Raw genomic sequence first — 21,318 nt, forward strand, 5'->3', positions numbered from 1 at the left:
GAACTGATCAGATGTCTTTCTGGTAGTATTGCATAATGGATCTAAACATCTAAAGTGCCTAAAACTTTTGCACAGCACTGTACGTTAAGGGACCTCCTCAAAATAATTGATTTATATGAAAAAATTTTAACATTTGAGAAGCTTGAACCAGAAAATATGTCTGTCTTTACTTAAAAAGCTTTATTGTCTTTGAGAAGTTCAGTAATATAAATATGCTCCGACAACTCTTAGAAATCTACAGATCAAAGTTTGGAAATAAGACTTAGATCTTATTTGGAAACTCGCCTGACCTATACCACACTTTAACTTAACATGCAATTAGGTGAGTAACCACAATTAGGATTCAACTTAAATTGGCAGGCACAACAAATCAGGTGTGTTGCTGTTGGGCAAGGAGGGTAAACCCCCCCCCCCCATGATAAGTCTGGTCTGGGCAACTTATCTCTGACCAGCTTTCATTACTAATATTTTTACCCCGTTTTAGCTCTAAACTCCTTCCTGTTTTTAGGGAAGAAACAGACACTGTTGCAGTCACTGGACATTAGATAAAGTCATATCTGAGTGTTACTGGCATAGCAATGGAGGAAGATATGTTGAGAATATGATGGGGCCTAAGATAGAGCCCTGGGTAACACCAAAGATTACGCATTCAGAGGAGGACGCACTAGTCGAGACAGAGTTCTGTTGGAGTGGCGACGGCATCTTGAACACCACTCAAATGTTTAGAGAAGCTGAGAGAAGTGTTATCAGTTGTGTAAAATGCTGCACTGGGCTCTGAAAAATTGAAATGCAGCCACCTGTTAAGCAGACAAGATTGCAAAAATCCATAAAAGGAGAGTGTGGAAATTGATTTAGTCATATAAAAATAGGGAAATTCAAGTTGTTTCCCCTCAAATAAAAGTTGAATTACTACAAAATTAAAGTTAATGGAACAAATAAAGATGTCAGAAAGCTTTAGGCGACAGTGACAGCATTAAAACATCTTTGAGTTTCGTAATAAATTATAAAGGAGGGAGGTGGAAGTCCCCATATCTTCTTTACAAGTGAAACTCTGTCTTTTTTATGGATGCAACTGACAAACTGTGCCATGAAACATTTGCAATCAATCATTGGATAAATGCTTGTTAATATGTATTAACGTCTCCAGTTCACAACATGAAACAGACTCAAACTACCCGTTCAGACCTCCATGGATCAGTTTATTGCGAGCCAACCAAGGCAGACTGAACTCAACCTGGAAAAAAAAACAACTGTCAAACATATACAACATATTTTATATTACATACATACTTTACAGTCACATTCAAGAACAATAACAGAAGCACAGAGAGGAAACAGGTGAAGAAAATGCTACAAGATTAAATTATACACACCAACATGGACAGTTCAGTTAATGTTACAGTGAAACAATGCACTTAATGGCAAAATAAATGTTCCTTCACCTCCCAGATCAGATGAGATTGGCAAATTCAGAAATGTAATTTAGTTGAGTTGCATTGTTGTAATACATATGAATGTTCTGTTAGTAGTACAGTATGTGTAATACAGTGTTCTGTTTTCTGTTAGTATTGTTTTGATGAAGCTGTGACAATTATGAACATGCCTTTGAAAAATACACACATGTATAAAGTCGATAGCTACATTATATATATATATTTATGTAATCTTGTTGTTTCTTTGGATTTACAATTGCTGATCCTCATGAAAGACATTTTCCATTTCACAAACAGTTTGGTTTAAAGGCGTCACACAGTGCTCTGGTCCTCTGCAATAGCACCATTTAAAAAGGAAAAGCTGCGGCTGCGTTCATGGCGTCCGTTCAGACGGAAGGCAAGGTCACACTTTGAAATCTTGTTACGATAAGTGGATTCTTGTCCTCTGTAGCGCTACAATCAAACAAGTCTCCAAAACGGAAACAGGGTTCAGAGGACGCAGCGGCAAATCTCATCAGTTAAAAACTTGATATTTTTTCCTCACATTTCACACCCATCTGATGTTCTCTTATCTATGTGAACAGTAAAAGCTGCTGAATATGAGGTAATAAGTTAGATTTGGAAGCATGCAAAGTGTTGGAATTTTTTTTACGTCACCAAACGATGGTGCTTATATGTGCCTCGAACATTCAAACATCACTTTAAAATATGTAATCATACATCGTTACTGAATATGGGTTATATACTGACGTAGATATCACAGTCCTCAAAAAAAAAAACATCACATATCAACAGAAAACTGAAATATGAGAATGACCTGCAATGTGAATGCACCCTTTAATTTATTTTTAAAAGGCAGATTTGCAAGGCGGCGTCCTCAAAAACTAAATGAAAATGACCTCAAACCGCCTCTAAAGAACATGACAGACATGACCTAACAGAAAGGTTTGCTTCAATATGGCATTTCATTTGTCTAAATGTGAGGCTGAGGTCACATTTGCAGGTATTATTATTATTAATATACTCTAAAAGAGCAGTTTTCCATGTCATGTGGCAGTGAGGTTGATAGAAGGTACTAAATATTCAGCCTGTCATTGTAGGGAAATAAATAAATAATTCACCTATCACTTTCTAATAAGGCACTTTTTACAAACAGTTTGTGAGTTGTAACTACTAGCTTTATTATCTGGCAAAAGATCCCTTTAGTTGGTGCTTATTTGGTTATAATGTTGTTATAAATATTGGTAAGTATTAAGTTATTCATAAATGGATTTTGGTCCAAATACTCTCCAGCCCTTTCCCAGAAGGTAAGTGGTCATACAGTCCAATCAGTCAAAGGGACTTTAAGTATTAGTATTAGTTATATCTTATAAAGTCTTTATAAAGGTGCCTTATTAGAAAGTGGTTCCAAAATCTGTGTTGAACAGGCCTTCTGACATGTCACAGTTTGTCACAGTCAGAAAAACACAAGTGTAGATAGTAAAATGAATGATGCACAAACTTGAACATAACATCTTTGATGTTTATAGTAACACCTGTGCTTTTCCTGTTATGACAAAATGTCAAACATCAATATAACTCTCTCTGAAAAAGGCCTATTGTGATAAAATACAGCTACAGTGTTCACTGTATAGAGCTCCAGCTGACAGTCATCCAAACGAGTATTTTACAATCAAAGGGAGTTTTCTTAAAAGGATAAAGGGGCACTTTTATGTGAAGAGAAACATTCACTATGCAAAAAGACATGTATGGGAAAAAAAACAAGTGTTTGATTCCTGACTGTGATGCTTCTTCCTGGTGTTTTTGTCTTGGCAACCTCTTCCATTTCAGTGTTTTTAAGAGTGAACAGCCCTTTCTTGCAGGTTAGATAAAGGGTCCTGGATGAGGAGGGGAGGGGGGGGGGGGCAGGGTTAAGTTGGGTTTCCATTGCCTCCTTCATGGGGGCAGATGAGCAAGGTGGAGTCCAGGTCCAGGCGGAAGGCTGGATACAGCGGCTGAGAGAAGGGACAGCGGAAGGTGTGCAGCAGTACTACTGTGTCCGACACACTGTAGAAGGACAACGCTCCTTTCTGGCGCTCCAGGAACACACCGATCCTGGGGCAGGGCGGCGCGGCCACCGTGGTCTTACGGTTGTCGTGCCAGGCGGCGTACCCAGCGTGCGTACACCTCAGCCGCCATGAGTTCTCGTTGCGCCCCAGCAGGCAGGGTTTTCCACCACCCTTGCGTCCGATACCACGGTAGGTGACGCCGATGTCGACCCATCCCCCGCCCCTCCACTCTACCTCCCAGTAGCTGGCGCCCCCGAACTGGCCCTCCCTGCACAGGACCTGGGCCACCGAGTCGAAGCGCTGATGGTGAGGGGGGTAGGACTGGGGCTCCTCACCGCAGTGGGCGCCCTGGGGTCCCTCGAGAAGAACCAGGGTCGGGTGAGCTGTATCAGGGTCCAAGGACAGATGACATGAAACTGGAAGGAGAGAGTAAAGTGGGGGAGAGAAGAATAGAAAGTTCTGAGTAGAACGGACAGATTGGAAAGAAACTCCTTGCTTCATATGTAGAAATCTATACATGAAGCAGCTTCCTCTGTAGCTGGAGATGAGAGCGGTGAGAGTCAACCAAAACAGTAAAGTTGTGTCCAAAACGATGAGCTGAAAGACACTAAAACGCTAGAGCTGACAGGAACTGGGCGATAATTCTCTGTGGGTTCAATATTACAAGCGCCCCCTTTCACATACAAATAGCCATGTGATCCATTGTTAATATAAAACTATTGACTACAGCCGATTTAAAGATAAACCCGTGGACAGGAAACATTCAAGCTACTAAAATTTATGACGTTAGCGAAAATAAACGACTCAGTATTAAGTATGATGCAGTGAGTACCACTCTACACCATGACTTACAATAAGGGCAATGTCAATGCTGATACTTTGCCAATATGCTGAGTTTGGGTACTGAAATCAGTATCGGGAGAAAGTTGAAGGGATCCAATCATCCCTCTTCATGCTTTTAAAGACTCAGGATTGGCTGGAATAATTTTAAATTCCCAGAGATGCTGCATAATTAGAAACTCTCCCCTCTATTCTTCTGATCTTTTCACTCTGAGTTTTTCTTGAGTTTCAGAGTTGGCTAGGAGAAATAGACCGACTAGCAGATATCTCACCATCTGGGGATACCGTTGACATTTTGGCACAGAGGGGATAAATGACACATGTGGCCTTAATCCTCTGACCGAATGAATTATTGATGCCTAACAAGGTGCCGATATGCTGTCAGCTGCCTTGTTTCTGTCGGGGACAAGGCCCCCGGTTTTAATGATGGACTTGGATGTCATAAATACAGTATGATTGCCATTCATCATTGATGAGGATCCAGACTGGGCTCTCACGTTTCCCAGTAGGGACTCTCATTATGTGGTGAACTAGAAGCATGGAGAGAAGAATGAAAAGGAAAGGATTGGAAAAAAAAAAAGAGGAGAAAAGAGGGTCAAAGAAAGAGGCGATAAAGATGGGGAACGACATGCAGGATGGTCACATTGAATGGGTGCACCAGGGATAGAGAGAGAGAGAGGAGGGGAAGGAGAGAAGAAAAATTAAGTGAAGGGGTAGAGAGTAGCAGAAGAAGAGGTGATGTAGGATAAACCACAAAAGAATACAGGAACAGATACAGATACTAATGTGGCAGACGTGTGAGAAGGAAGATGAAGTACTTACACCTGAGGAAAGCCGCCCTCATCCTCTGATCAGCCGGTTGCAGAGACAAAGAGGACAGAGGGAACGACATCGGCACTGCTGTAAAGGGACAAATGACAAAAAAACAAGAAGATGAGGTGGTATTTAAAACTTTTTTTCCTGTATTATGAAAAAAATAGATTTATTTCCATGAACAGGAGTGAAGCGAGTGGCAGAGAAGGAAAGATAGAAAATGAGATATATGGAGAAAACAGCACAAGTAAGAGAAATATGGTAAAGTGGGACAACGTGTTTACTGTCTGTGGTTTACTGTAAAATCTGCATTGATATTTTGTTGGCTCTCATTGGCCAAGGTTAGCCATCCCTGTCCCAAGTTTATAGATAACGGAGGCGGTGAAAAGAAGAAGCAGACATTGAAGTATGACTTTGTTAAGAGTTGATTAACACCTTGTTAAGCAGCAAATCTTGTGTAGCATTGATATTAAAAGAATATTCACTCCTTTAATACTGTCAGACTCATGAAGGGCATTAAGAAAAAAATTGATGAGACTGATTAATGGAGCACAATCAGTTATTGTCTTTTATTCCACGTATTCTTCTTCCTTGACAAAACCTGATGCCAACATTACCAACAATGCAAAATACCACCAAAAGTAAAGTTGGACAGTCAGGTGTGTTATGCTAGTAGCAGCTAACGTAGCCTCAGACCACTAGCCTCCAGCAGAGATGAGGAGTGGTCTACAGAGGTCTAGTAACCTCACTTGTTTCTAACTCCACACCTGGTGATGTTTTTCATTTTCAAACTTGTAGTCTTCAGTCCCAGCTGACACGGACTCAAGTGACATCACTTGAGGCAATTTATCAGATTTTGCGTAGCTCCATCTGGAGCCACAAAAGGCTTTATACCACCTTTTCTACACATGCAGTAGTATTCTCCAACACCTATAAACAGACTTGAATGTACAAAATTAAGTCCCCCTTTAAGTCAATATGTGTAGTTTTTTGTGTATATTTTTTTCCGCTAACATAGCTGTAGACATGCTAGCGGCTCAGTGAGGCTGTGTTACTGCATGCTAACAAAGACATGCTGTTGTTTAGCTGGCACGTTTACTACTTTCAGCATCTTAGTTTAGCATGTTAGCATGCTAACATTTGCTAAATTAGCAATAAACACAAAGTATAACACATAAACACACATTCTTACTACTACCACCAGATGACACCAAAGTGAGGAAGTTAAAAGTCCTACGCGTAGTGATTTTAATGTTAATTATAGTTGATTTGCTAAATTAGCCTGTTAGCAAGTTAAAGAGTTAGTTCACCCAAAAGTGCCACATTTTTCCACTTACCCCTCGTCGTATCTTGCCCTGCAGATAGTGTTGGTTGCATTTGCTGAGGTTTGAAGTTCTCCGCACTGAGATTTCTGCCACCTCCCCAATACAACGGAGATGAACGGTATTTTAAACATTTAAAGAAATAGGTCGACATTTTGGGAAATATGCTTATTCATTTTCTTGCCAAGAGTCAGATGAGAAGATTGATACCACTCTCAAAGATATGAACAGTGCTGATCTTCTCATCTAACATCAAAAAAAGCATATTTCCCAAAATTTGCTTATACATAGAGAACAGTGGATCTCTATCGTAGCTGCTCTGCGTGTCGTTGAGAAGCTTCCATAAAACTAATTAATCTGAATTGGAGTTGCACTGTATTTGATTTGCTCCCCATTAAACTGAACTGATTAGAACATAGCAGGGACTGGAGATGAGCCAGGGAGGTTTGTAGCAGACATCACTCTTCTGCATGAATAATTAACACATCCACTGTCCCTCGCAGTGTTAAATGTCATGTCAAAACCTGCAGCCTGATAAAATGGGTCACCTCAGACCGGTCTCTGTCACAGAGGGCGTGTGTGTTTGTGTATCATGTTTCTTCTGCTTACCTTTTACGCACTCTCCGCCAGACACGTAGTTCTCATTGACTGGAAGAGAAACGTAATCATAGTGTGAAACTTTGCATCCTTAAATCTCTTTTATCCATAGTGTGCATGCTCCCGGATGATTGGCGCGTACGTCAGGAGTGCACGGACCTGCATGTCACCCACAGTGACACACAGTTCAGTTACGCTCAGCAGGGACAATTAACCCCCTTTTTCCTTCTCCTTTGTGATCTGTGTGCGTGAGTGAATCAGGTGAGAATCTGCTCATGTTTCTTCAACAGTACAGCAATCAATTTTCCGTTAACATGCACGCCTTTGTGTTATTTTCCACTTTGTGTTTGTAAAATTACTGCTGCATCGTGAGACGCGCTCGCTTAAAATTGCGAGTGAAGTGTCGGTTATGTTAACAGCTACGGTTTTCCGAATACCAAGTGTAACATTTCTTATAAATGGAGAGCTGTTTCACCAGATTTGTTTGTAAGATTTGTAATTGTAAATTTATATATATTTCTCCATAGTTGTCCAACCCAAACCGGTGTGTTCCCAAGGTCCCCATCCTCATACATAGTGAACCTTTATATATTTTAATGCTGCATGCTCTAGCTATAAATTTGCAGCGTGAAGTATTAAGTAGTGTCCCTCTTTCCGCCCGCGGGTCATCTGCCGTACCTGCTCGGTTGATCTTGTCCACCTCCTCCCTGCAGACCTCCTCCATGCGGCTGCGGAGGTGGCACAGCGCTTTCCTGGCTCCGCTGAAGGCCTCCGTGGGCAGGCTGAGGGCTCTGGAGTGCCGACAGGTGGCGGTGAGAGGGGCGCACAGCAATGGAGCCGCCTGTCCCGATGGAGAGAGGAATGGAAAATACAGCCTGGCATAACCCTCCCTCTTTAATTCCTTGTACAATTGAATTTGAAAATAGCACTCAGGCACGTGCTGTCTTTTTCCACTGGTCTCTGTTGAATCATCCTCTCCTCTCTTCCATTCTTCCTCTTCCATCCTTCCTACATGTTAATCTCTCTGAGTCTTTATTAGTATGCACTCTGGCCTCTAGGATGCATTAGATGTAATGGGTGATATCCTGATATGTAGCGCAGGCTAATAATTATAATTCAAATCAGAAACAATCTGATAAAAAAAAGAAAGTAAAGAAGAGAATGAATCTGAGCAAGCATTTTATGGCAGTTTTCATTACTACCAGAAAAATCTGATTTGATACCCAGCTCTACATATCAAGGGCTACGCCAACATGCACTGCACAGTCAGTGGGAAATTACATTTCCGATATCTTTCTGCCCTCTGTCCATCTGTTTTTTGAATTATACTTGAGCCAAGTAGGGATTTAAAAACAGGAGGAGGCTGAGAATGAACTCCAGTAAAGATTAAAGAAGTGAGCATTTATTAGATGGTGACCAATAAGAGGAATAAGAAATTGATCTGACTTGGCATTATTAGATTTGATCATCACCATGTGTCTGTTTCCTGTCTATGTGATGTGTATCCTCCCTTCTTTTGTTCTCCTCCCCGGGTCTCTGTGCGCTCTTACTTCTTCCTATCACGTTCCCTAAATCCTCTCTTTCTCTCCGCCTCACCTGTAGGAAATGGCTGTTGTCCTCGGTCTGTAGAAGTCGGCTGATCTCCTCGTCTCTCCTCCTCAGCTCCTCCAAATCTTTCTCCAGCATCTCTGTGTCACGTTCAGCCCTCCCCACCACGGCTCGCTCCTTGGCCTCCAGCCTCGCTCGGACCTACGACACAACGGTATACCGTTCGAAGGACGCTCTTATCCATAGTTCCTTGTATCTAGTAGGAATCAAACCTTTCCGACCGACAGAATATGTAAAAGGAGCTGCGTGGTGCATGTCACTGAGTTCACATAACTTCAGTTATGTGAACTTCTGTGAGTAGATAACGACACAATCTTCATTTAGATCCTTTCAAGATCTGCCAACTTGTTAAGACAAACCTCCTCCTCATGCTGAGCTTATACCACTGTGTCTATTATGAACTGTTTTCACTGTCCAGCATAATTAGCTGTGAAAGGCCACCAATTTATATATATATATATATATATATATATATATATATATATATATATGTTGGAGCTTTAAGAAAAATCCCAGTTTCCCAGTTGATTTACGACCTGACGTGAACCTACTTACAAGTTGGAAACTCATAATTACGGTGGCTCCAGTATGACATGAACACAACATTAGTCACAACAGCTCTCATGAGTCTTAGTCAATCAAATCTTCCTTCATTATCAACCCTTATTAGAGCTGTTGACGTCTTCTATGCCCACTATAAACAATAGAACTGCTTCTATTTTTACTACCACTATCTAGTAATAGTACTGCTGTTAGTTCTTCTGGCCCCCTTCTCCTCACCTCAGCCTTGGTTTTCTCCAGGCGGACTGCCATGTCAGCAAACAGAGCTTCACTGTCTTCCAAAACAGCCGACGCTGACACCTAAACCACACACACACACACACACACACACACACACACACACACACACACACACACATAGTAAAACACAGCAGCAGCAGTTAGAGTAGAACTCAGTAAATACTTAAAGACGCCATCAAACAGAGAATCCAATCTTCTGGAAAACTGTCACTTTCTAAGAAACGGTGAATCTTTGATGGCAAACGTATCCCGCCGGAGGAAAAACTCAACCAAATAAAGCAGTTTTTCACATTTTCTCTGTAGACTTCCTGTCAAACTCAACAGACAATCTCGTCTCGTCTCTTTACATTCTGCCCCGATATCCTATTTCAGTAAGAATTATATCACATTATGCAAGTTAAGTTGACAGTTCATTGTGATGTCATCTTGCCAATTTGAGTTTCATGTCCGCCATACATCATGTATTGATATATATATGTTTTTTCACACAACAACATCTAATGCCACTCTTCTGGGAATCTATTGTTATTCCAAATAATGATGATGGTCTATAATGTGCTGCCAAATTAATTTATAGCCGGTCCCTCAGAAAAGGCATTTAGACAATACTGGGATGATACCACTCTCTAGAGGATCGACACAAATGCAAAGGAAGGTTTAGTGCAGGTTATCCGGATTTCATGTAGCTGCGGTCAAGAAGGAACGTCCAACGTATCAGCAGTGGACGAGACCACAATCTGATATCCAACATTTGATAAAAGGCCAATTTCAGTCTGATGCATCGGTGGTTTTTCCAAGAAGCTGGATGGATGGAGATGATGCACAGAAGGATAAAAGGCTTTCTTGGAAGACTGAGGGAGTGGCGCAGAAACTGGAACTTAAATTAGCTTTGAAATGGAAACTGATACAACAGATCCTGTGAGGCGGTGTGTTTGTGAGCGTGAGAGAGAGACGTAGAGAGAGGCGAGCGTGCCTGATGGTACAGAGGAAACTGCGTGTGTGTGTGTGTGTGTGCATTAGCTGGTGCATAGACAGTTGTGTAAAGGTCAAGTCAAGTCTATTTATGTAACCACTTTATCTCAAGGCACTTTACATGGCACATACCATACTACACTACTCTAACTGTATGTATAGCCTATATAATAGAGCTGCATGCATGGCTGGTATGAATTAAATCACTCAATACTGAGATCACAGTCATTAATCACGATTATTAATCTATCCCTGAGAAGAAATAGTTGTATAGAAAATTGCACTTAACCAACATACAATAATAACTTGATTCAAATGTATAAATCTTTGAATTACAGTGCGTTTTACGAGAGACTTTTGTGTTTGCTTAAAGCTGAATATGAATAAAAAACAAAACAAAATAGTGAGTGGTTAATTACAGCGTGCTTGAAACAAACACCTGTGATTGGTCAGAAAGTTTTGGGAGCACTTGCAACAGAGCAGGAGCTTTAAATGCAAAGTCTCAATATTCTACCCAACATTATTAATGAAGACCAAAATGATTACTGCAATTCTGGTACGAGTACTTACACAAGCCTACGTTATAGACATAAAGAGACTATAAACAATATCAGAATAAAGTTTTAAGGCATGTTTACCCTTTAAAGCGTCTTTAAAGGTGAAGTGTTGGATAATATATTCCAACATATTCCAGCTGATTTCTTAGTAACATCAATTAAGCTGATGATGCCTCAAACTTACACAATGTATGTAAACAGCTTCAGCTCTTAGAATTCAGATTTATGATGACAAACATTATGTATCACGAAACAAGTTTGTTGGCTCTCAACAATGCTGATCCCTGTTAACTGGTGTCACAAAGCTGGTTATCAACTGTTTCTGTATATTCTGGGTTTTACAATCTAGCGATGAGCACGTTCACATGAAATGGGTAAAGTTCTTAATTACAGCAACATCATCAGAATCATGATTGGAGTTCTTAATGTGAGATAGATGTCCATGTGTGTGATTTCGTCACCTTGAGAGACTCCAAGCTTTGTTGAAACTCCTCCTGCTCTCTCTCTACACTCTGTATCCTCCCCTGAACCATCCGCTGAGACTCCTGGAGCTGAACCTGACACACAGACACACATTCAGGAAGTGATTGTGAGTTAATGTTTGTTCATACGGTGAAGGCTGAGGCAATTATGCAACGCGCTGTAGGTGTAGAGCTGCAATGATTAGTTGATTAATTGATAAGCAGATTGACACAACATATAACTTATATATAACTCAGTCAATTGAATATCTTTAGATTCTGGACTGTTGGTTGAACAAAATAAGCAAACCAAAGGCATCACTGTAGACTTTAAGAAATGCTAAATTGCATTTTTTTCACCATTTTTTGACATTTCACAGAACAAACGATTAATTGAGAAAATTATCGACAGATTCATCGATAATGAAAATTATTGTTAGTTGCAGCCCTACATGTGTTTAATACATTAAAATGTTTTCATATTTTAGGTACATAATCATCAAAATACTGTAAACTTCATCTACAATCTTCAAACGCAGTGATAGTTGATTTAGTCTGCAGTGTGATAAAAAAGTTACATACAGACTGTTTTGATTATTTATCACCTGATGGAATTAACCTTTTTACACATTGATGAGTAATTTTGGACTATTTGTTTTCTTTTGTATGAAATATACTTCTCCCAGCCTTTGACTTGTGCATTTAATACTTAATAATCCCTCAAGCTCTAAGTGTTCTGACAGTTCAATACACTTCAGATGTTCTCATTATCACTGAGACAACGAGGACTCTCAGCCTCGTCTCCTCCAGTAAGTCTTTTCAAAATTCCAACCAGAGTTTACTTACTGATCATTTACTTCATTGAATTTTCATATTGCACTCTATTAAATTACCACTAAATTATTCAATCATGCACTAAGGCTGGTAAACAAAAAGTGAAACAGACTCATTAATAGACAAAGTTTTGTGGAAATCAAAACAAATCTTAAGACATAAATCTGGAACTTTAGCTTAGGATGACGGATGTGTCTGATTGACCTTTTCTGCCTCAAAACATACAAGTAGTAAATATAATAAGTGAGTCTAGATTTTGTTTTTTCATGTTCATAAACCTTTGTGTTTGAGTGATTCAGTGTTTGGGTGTTTACATGTGTGTGCACAGTTAACAGGCGAAGGGTAAATGCACTTCTGACGTTGTGATAGTCATTTCATCCGACACATTATTATCAATACACAGTTATGCGATTATGCATATAATTGTATTATATTGTGTTGTTACTGATTGTGGATACATGGGCGCTGCCCGGTGCTGAAATCTTTCACTTTTGCACGTGAAAGACGTTTTTGTCATTGCCTTGTGGTCACTTGTATTAGGCTTAGAGCTGTTTTATTGAATATTCTTAAGTCATATTCAATTAAAAACTACATTTATATCGACTGTGCTGTGTCTCATATCTACTTTTACTGAAAAAAGCGAGAACTTCCTCATAAAGTTACTCTGAAGTCATGAAAATCGATTATTTCCCCCTGTGAGCACCTGGAGAGAGAAAATCCTAGTACCGGCCCTGCTTAACATACAAAACATTTGGGAGCCCCCTACTAGTGATGATACTGATCATCTGTCAACTTAGCAGAGGAATATTGACCCGGGGTCCTTTGGTGTTACGGTTTCCTGCATTTTTAATATTCTTTAAAAACCCCTCAAGTGTGTCCCTGTTACCTGTCTCCTGGCTCTCTGGGCGTCCACATTATGCACCTCCTCCTGGTCAGCCTCGCACAGCAGGCAGTCTCCGGTCCACTCCCCCGCGGCCTCCGCCCCGGAGCCGCTTCCCGCGGGCTCCAGACCCAGGCGATGCTGAGCGCACAGCCGCTCCGCCAGGCACTCCACCGCGGCGACAAGCTTGTGCCGCCGCAGCGTGCCGACCTCTCGGTGCGGCAGGACGTGGAGCTCACAGAAAGACGCCAGGCACACCAGGCACGACTTGACCGCCATCAGCTTGCTCTCCGCGGGGCAGAAGTCGCACGGCACTTCCCCGACTCCCCCCAGGTAGAGCTCCGGCGGCTCCGCGAACATTTCGCTCAGCTTGAGTTTGTCGACGACTTCGGCGAGCATCGTGTTCCGCCGCAGCACCGGCCGAGGGCTGAACGTCTCGCGGCACTGGGGGCAGCTGAACTGGCCCGACTCCGACTGGTCCCAGTAGTTGTTGATGCACGCCATGCAGTAGGTGTGTCCGCAGGGGATGGACACCGGGTCCTTCAGGATGTCCAGGCAGATTGGACATCGAAACTGGCTCTCGGTCACCGAGATGTTCGCCTGGGCCATCGCGGCAGGATGTGCTCGAAGCTCCGGTGACTGTAGGTCTGCCTGTTGCCTCCGATCCTGCTGATGAAGAAGAAGCTTTTCCTGACTCCCGGTGTGTTGTTGTGAAGAGGAGGGGTTAGGATACAGGAATAGCTCTTCCGCAATGTCATCCACTCCCTCATAACAATGGATATCCTTTGCCCTCAGTGTTGTCTTACAGGCATGTAAAGGCATTAAAGGGCCAGTTCGCCCAAATTACCCAAACCATGTTTTTCACCACTGCAGTAATGTCAATAGTTTTGGTTTGGTTCAAGACAAACAAACATTTTAAAAAAAATAATAATAATTTTAATATGTGATAATCCTTGTGTGAAATCCTTCTCATAGTTGATCTATTTATATATATATATATTTCAAGTAATTTGTCATAATACATTTATTTATATTTCTCATTTTCTTTTCTTTTTTCATAGCCTACGTATTGTATTGTTTTATTTTTTTTCTAAAAGTGTCATCTGTGTCAATCATGATCAACTGTCAATAGTCTCAGCTCTGCAGACGCTCTGTTACTGAACTCATGTTCACACACTGCCATCTAGTGGCGACATGATGCAATTCCTTCAATTATTTCAGAGACGAAAACAGAACCACATGCCAGCAGAGACAGAGTTGAAAGCATACTTTACATATTAATTTGTTGAAGCTAATAAAAATTAATATTAAATGTGACTCTTTAAATGACATCGGTATAGTGTATGCCATTGGAGACACTGTCAGCTATAAATGCATGACAGATTAATTTATGAGGAACAGAGAAAGTTAAAACTGTTCTGTCACCTCTACAGTGAGGACATAAGACGCTCTTCACAAAATATACAGCCCAAATATTCATAATGTTAAATCATGCTGACAAGCATGCACAATGTGCAAATGTACAAACTATTGTTCTTCAAAGGTTTATTTATGATACAGAGCAGGGCAGGGCTAACGATGCTAGATGCATCAAAACCCAGAAAATACTAAACTCTTCATAATAAACCAACCTGCATAGAATCACCATAGAATAATCATGAATATAACTCAAATACCCAAATAACACTACAACCTCTCATCTGCAACAAACAAAACCAAAAACCCCAAAGTCCAGAAATACCAAACACAAAAAGTCCTTCTGAACCTGCAGAACTTATGTGTTGTCTGTTGTGGTCTCTGATGTGCCGCCCTCGTGAATTGAATTTCAGCAGCAGTTCAGCACAAGATTGAAGGTTTAGAGGGGGATTTTCAGGTACCTAAGCTCTGACCGAGCCATATCACTCACTCACTCACACACACACACACACACATACAGGTCACCTTACCTGCCTTTGGAGTTAAGTGGTTTACTCAATGAGGTTTGGGATCCCAGGATTAGTGCTACATGTCTCCTTAAATGTACCTATACTTTTACAAAATGATTTTATACCAAGTAAAAAGAGGACAGCAATAGCACTTTTACAAGGAGGTTCCCCTATATTTCAGAAATGAAATGCCAGTATGCACAGATTTTGGTGATTTGTGTGTCAAAAGATGTCTCAATGTCCAAGTTACAATGGAACTAAATTTGGCTTGTCAATACAATTATGGCAATATGGACGTTTAAAAAACATATTTTTTCAAGCAAATTTTTCCCAGTTTTAATGCAGACATGCTTACTTTGGAGGCAAAGACTCTTTACGTACCATTTTTGAAAGTTTATGTTTCATTTGACTTATTAGAGAGTGTTAAAATGTATTAAAATCTCCTGCAGCCCTTGACTTTATGACTTCTGTATCAGTGATGTTTCTCCAATCTCAGTTCTTGAGTGCAGTCCAAGTCTCTGTCTGACTCAGAGCTCAGAGCAGGCAGACAGACAAAGCCCTGAAAGAGGGTCTAGTCCCTTGACTCCCCTGGCCCTTTGTTCAAAGTGGGGCTGGGATGTACTTGCTGTTTTAAAAAGGACCCTTTTCAGCTAGGCCGTAAGGCGATCCTGGACCTTTCCTAGCCAGGGTGTGCCTCGGGCGTCTCTGGTTTACCTGCGGGACCGCAAGGGGCGGGGTGGGGTGGGTTGGTCCTCGCTGGTCCGGGACATGGTGGAGGGCGGAGGAGAGGAAAGCAGCTGGTCAGTGGAAGAAGGAGAGAGAGAGAGAGAGAGAGAGAGAGAGAGAGAGAGAGAGAGAGAGAGAGAGAGAGAAACCTAGAGAGAGCAGGGGAGGGATGGAGGGATGGATGTAAGGTGAGAACGCTGAGAAAGGACAAATAAACAAAGGTGGCGATGAGGGTCTGAGGTGAATTAATTGTATCAAGCTCTTTCTCTCTTTGGCGACAGTCTCCAGAGACAGCAGCGCAGGGAACAATAGACAGTGGATACAGTATTGGAGTACTATAGACCGGCTTAGAGAGACCTTCAGTCAACCAGCGGTGTAACACCTACATTTCAAGGTTCCTCCTTGAAAATGTAGGTCTAATACTCATTGAATTGTTTGGCTTCGTCCTTTTTTTGTCCTCTATAGGAATATTTGTCCATGTAGAGAAAAATGGCTTCAACACAAAGCGTTAAAAACAATACAGGACAACTGACGATACACAACAATGATGAGGACAAGTGGTGCAGGGACACAATATCAACATGATTTAAAATACATACATGCAGTAAAAATGATCACAAAGTATAAAAGGTTCTGAAGGAGGGCTAAGCAGGCTATGCAAGACTTGCTGTACACTGTAACACGTCACATCAAGATATTCCAATTGCAGAAACCTTAAAAATTGAATGCATAAACATTTTCAACTTTCTTTAATCATCAGTAAACAGTTTCGTGTGCATCTCCCAGAATCAAAGAGTTGATTTGCTTTTTTGCACCAATATTCAACAGTCATTCAGAAAGAGATTCTTTAAAGTAGAGAGACAGTGAAGCAAATTTCAGCAAGCAAGACTGCAATGTAGTAATAACATGCATTTTTTATCATGTCTGTCATTAGGAGCATGTGAAATATACTGGCTTCTTCCAGCACTACCCTTCTCTGACAACAGTAATGTCCATTTTAAACTTAACAACATATACAAAGCACAGATTAATAAATTAAAGAGTACGGTCTTGACCTGCTCAATGTGAAAAGTGCCTTGAGATGACTTTTGTTGTGATATGGCGCTATATAAATAAAAATTGATTGATTGATTGACAGATAACCTTCCCTTTCTGAAAGGTATTCTTGGAAATGCACAGGTAGAAGCTGGCAAGGCAGAATGGGGGAAATTGGGTACAACAAATATTAAATTCAAAAACACCCTCACACCAGTATCAGATCATTACATGAATGGATGATAACAGCCTCCTGAACCTACTTGTAGGTTTAGTAGGAACCTACTGGTCCATGTATTTAGGACAGATTTGTGGTGATAAATAACTGGGTGAGAAGGTGGATTTTTCCTTTAAGGAAACTTTGAAGGTAAGCTGAAAATTCAGACAATCCATTAAAGCCCCATTACAGCACTGCAAGCATCCCATTATCCACAGTGCAATGAGAATTGTGTCTTTTTATCTAATTTTGGGACACATGCAGGTTTTCAAGGTGTTTGCAGGTGTCAGTGAAGACCAAACCTGTGGCCTCGGTTGTCGAGTGGTCTAACCATGACAGGGTATCTCTGAAACAAATTACTGTCATTAGATTAAACTTTGCTTTGGATGTTTTGGTCCTCAGAGGATGAACCAGAATGTTTTTTTCCCTCTATAGTAGCTCGACCATCAGGCAAAACTTGTAGCTCAAAAAACATTGCACATATTCATATCCAAAAGCATTGAATCATCACTTCTTGTAGGTTCTTGAAGACGTTTCGTCTCCTATTGAGCTTCTTCAGTTCTGAAGCAAATGCATGCTCCGCAGAGGATGAACCCTTTCTATTTTGGACACTCCATGAGCTTTACTGCAACGTTATCCTCAGGTAAAGATGATATCCCACAATCTGTCCGATTTCATGAAATTTGATGAGCACATTCATGGTCCCAAGAAGACAAAACCTTTTCTCATCAGTATGTTGATTGGCCTAATTTGGAGCAGCCAAAGAGTTGATGATTTAATTACTCCCCATGAGTACACTTCATAAGAAGATGAAGGTGTTAATACATCTGGTAGTGGTTTCCCCCTTCTTCCCCTTGGCATTTCCATCATCATTCATGTTGTGAACTTGTTCATTCATACATGTAGACTCACATCAAGTCAGCTTCTGGGAAATGAGAAAAATTTATACAAATTTTTACAGATGTAGATTCTTTTCACCTCTGAAATTATTCTGAAGACTCTCCACTTTACATCAGTGTTTTTCGCCTTTAGTTCACCATAAATGAGACTGAGCCCGCTGTGGGTTTGGATCCAGACAGAGAGTTTCCTTTCAAAATGAGATGGCAACTGTTAAAAAAAAACACATTATGCCTACTGTTTGCTGACATAAAACACATTGCCAGTAAGCCTCCAATTAAAGTTATGAGTCATCTTTCAACTTTTACTTTTAAAACAGTTGTTTTTGAGGATATTTTTAAAATTAACAGATTGATTTCAGGGTGCTTTTTTTGATGTTTAATAGAAGATACTTTAATGATCCCCATGAAGAAAATAAAGATGCCTCTGCCTGCGTTTTGGAATGAAACCTTTTATTTACAAAGTCAACATTTATAAGATCATATATAGCAGTTTTGCAGTCTCGTTAAGCCTCTCAGAAGGCTGTGTAACAGTAACTTGCAAGTGTGAGTGCTGAAGAGGAAGGAAGAAGGAGGAGTGTTTTGCTGTGGTGTACTGTTTCTGGAGTGAACAGTCTCAGAGGGATGTGACAGTTTGTTCAGTCTATGGTTTGTGATTGATATTTATTTTTGTGAATTTACATCAGACCTTCATTTACAGTATACCAGTAGTTTCCAACCCGGTGAGTCGGAACTCCCGTTAAGGGGTTGCTAGATGATTAACAAGAGGAAAAGATTATTTCTCTCACAATAATTATTCATTTTTTATTACTTTTTTTCAGAGTTTTATCTCTTTAGGACTCTTAAGAACTACTGAAATGTAAAAATCTGTGATAGGAACACCACTCTTTGCTTAAACGAAAGTCATGGATGGATACAACCTGAAAGGAACTGTCGCAAGTAGGCATTATTTAAAAGGTTTTTCACTGCATCATTTTAAGAAAATTCCCTTTACTTAGAGAATTAAACAGGAAAATAATGAATAATGATGACTGTATATAGGCATAGAAAAGACTTGTATCCTAAACAGAGCAAGACAATGTATCAGGCTGTAATTGCTCGTTGCTGAACTGATTTTTAGGACCTGGCACACTGTTGGCACACTGTGTTACCATTAAAGGCTGGAGGTGATTGGCTGATGGAAATGTAGTCATTAGTTGTGGTACTGAGGAATCCTACAGTGGTAAACAAGTGGAAAAATGAACTGTTGCTAGCTTTTCATGAAAAGTTTGGGGACCACTGAATTCATTTGGATTTGTCTTCTGTAGATCATGAATATTGGCCAAATTTTATGACAGTCCGTACAATATTTAACAGAGATATAGTGTAAAATACACATAAGTAGTATTGAGCTTCATACTTGAACTTGGACACAACACAAAACCATCAACTCACGGTCCACTTACTGGCTTGTTCCAAAGATTTCTACCATATTACACGGTTTTCATTAGCAGATTAAGTTTGCTCAGTTGTAATTGATCTGTATACATTCAAACTTTCTATTTTTTTCAACTCTTTTCATGCAAACATGAAGCAGAAACCCTGAAAGTGCTCAAAATAATAAGAGTGTCTGATCAGAAGTGAAACAGAAGTGTTTCCATGACTGAGAAAGTCTCATTCAAGTTTAACCAATAGCAAACAAACAAACAAAACAAAGCAAAAGACTTGTTAATGTAGACGTCATTAGGAAATATAATATCAACTCATAATATAATAACATAATATCCTCATCTAAAGCATATAGGTTTCTATAACCGGAAGAATTTCATAATTCTCGCAAATACGGCTTATTTTGAAATCTAAGACAGGAAGTTTCATTATTTTGTTCCGTCTAGCTTGACACACTGGTGACAAACCTGGTGGGCAGAGCTGCGACTGTGACAAAGTCAAATATATGCGAGTGACAGAGTCTCTCACTCAGAAAATTAGAGGAAATCAATCTTGTCAGGCAGCTGCATTCAAAACAGGCGAAAGTCTAAAAAAGTGATTAGCTTTATGACTAATTAATCTGATAACCAGTCTGCAGAAAGGCTCATTATGAGTTAATTAATGAGGAACTCCGATGAGAACGTAAGAAAGAAGGAAGACGCAGAGGTGATGGGAAATCGCCACGAAATTACAACAACATACGAAAAAGTGAAGATGGGTTTAAATGACAGAAGCAGGGACGTGATTTTAATGCTCTGCGGAATCTAAATAAGGTTTTTTTTTGTTCTACCATGCATAAGAGATGGATACGTCGGAGGTTGCCTGTCTTCATTTTCACCTTCTTCATCATTCTGTACGTGGATTTTCAATTACGCACCAGCAGCCCTCCCAAACTCAGTGTGGTTCACCATCTATCACCCGGTGCGCTCCAGCGCTCCATCCAGCAGGTTCCCTCCGCGGCCAAGGGCGCACCGAATCCGGCCAGTAACAGCAGCAGCAGCAGTAGCAGCAGCGATGGTAACCCACAGATCGGGAACGGAAGACCCCCGGCCTCCGAGGGTGCACATGTCACCCGAGCAAAACTGAAGCAGGGGGACATCTTCATCGCTGTGAAGACCACTGGGAGGTTCCACAAGACGCGTCTCGCGCTCCTTTTGGAGACGTGGATCTCCAGAACGAAGGCGCACGTGAGTGTTTCTTTCACATACGTTTTAGACATCCACCTGCTGCTTACATCCAAAGACACTTGCTGCACTACAATAATCTCCCATCCCAGTAGAAAACCATCAGATTCCATTCATTAGCAGCTTTTTAGTGACTTCTATCATTATAGACTTGACAAAAGTGTGCTGTTGATCTCCCTGTGACCACAAAATGACCCTAAACGGAAAGATCCTGATAAAGTAGAGCTAATTATATGGATAGAAGTGATTTTATTTGGACTCATCTGGACATATATATTTGCATGAACTCATATTTCTCGATCAAAGCTAACCTAATAATTACCAGTCCCTGTATACGTGTCACTTTTCAATATGTCCAAATACTACATGTCTGGATGACACATATTGATGCTTAAACAGCTCGGGGTTTAGAAAGCAACTCCTGAACTAATTTCAAGACATTTTATACATGTATCACAGTCGATTTCATATATCTGATCTATCATTTGACCGAAGAAGACATGTGAGCTTACTGATGAAACGAAAACATTCATTTCCTTCCTGTTTTTGAAGCTGCAAGACTGATGTCTATCATTCTGATAGACTTGGCCTAATCTTACTTCCTGAATGTCTGATCGGTTGTTTGTTTGGTTGATTTAATTGCAGATGACATGAAAAGCAATAATGTATTAAATTACTGTTAAATGGCTTCTGTTTGCAGTC

At 40.5% G+C, this 21,318-nt stretch overlaps 2 protein-coding genes across 3 annotated transcripts in view; one reads left to right on the forward strand and one right to left on the reverse strand.

Annotated features, from left to right (window-relative positions):
* Positions 1 to 1,093: 1,093 nt before the first annotated feature.
* Positions 1,094 to 14,123, reverse strand: LOC121887431 (E3 ubiquitin/ISG15 ligase TRIM25-like). 2 transcript variants are annotated; one of them, XM_042398198.1, is made up of 9 exons: positions 13,173 to 14,123; positions 11,453 to 11,548; positions 9,442 to 9,522; positions 8,650 to 8,802; positions 7,732 to 7,894; positions 7,066 to 7,104; positions 6,472 to 6,552; positions 5,144 to 5,221; positions 1,094 to 3,897 (listed from the first exon to the last, which is right to left on the reverse strand). In XM_042398198.1, the coding sequence occupies exons 1-9, from the start codon at positions 13,986 to 13,988 to the stop codon at positions 3,344 to 3,346; spliced, it is 2,061 nt and encodes a 686-aa protein (XP_042254132.1). In that variant the 5' UTR covers positions 13,989 to 14,123; the 3' UTR covers positions 1,094 to 3,343. The 2 variants fall into 2 exon arrangements, with proteins under 2 accessions (XP_042254132.1, XP_042254137.1); XM_042398203.1 differs by lacking the exon at positions 6,472 to 6,552.
* A 5,738-nt stretch (positions 14,124 to 19,861) lies between these two features.
* mfng (MFNG O-fucosylpeptide 3-beta-N-acetylglucosaminyltransferase) overlaps positions 19,862 to 21,318 on the forward strand; it is a 29,692-nt gene continuing 28,235 nt past the window's right edge. The window contains exon 1 of the mRNA XM_042394552.1: positions 19,862 to 20,619. Coding sequence (XP_042250486.1) covers positions 20,224 to 20,619 — 396 coding nt within the window. The 5' untranslated portion in view covers positions 19,862 to 20,223. The remainder of the gene's footprint in view (positions 20,620 to 21,318) is intronic.

Source organism: Thunnus maccoyii, chromosome 2 (assembly GCF_910596095.1).
Source record: "Thunnus maccoyii chromosome 2, fThuMac1.1, whole genome shotgun sequence".
Classification (NCBI taxonomy): domain Eukaryota; kingdom Metazoa; phylum Chordata; class Actinopteri; order Scombriformes; family Scombridae; genus Thunnus; species Thunnus maccoyii.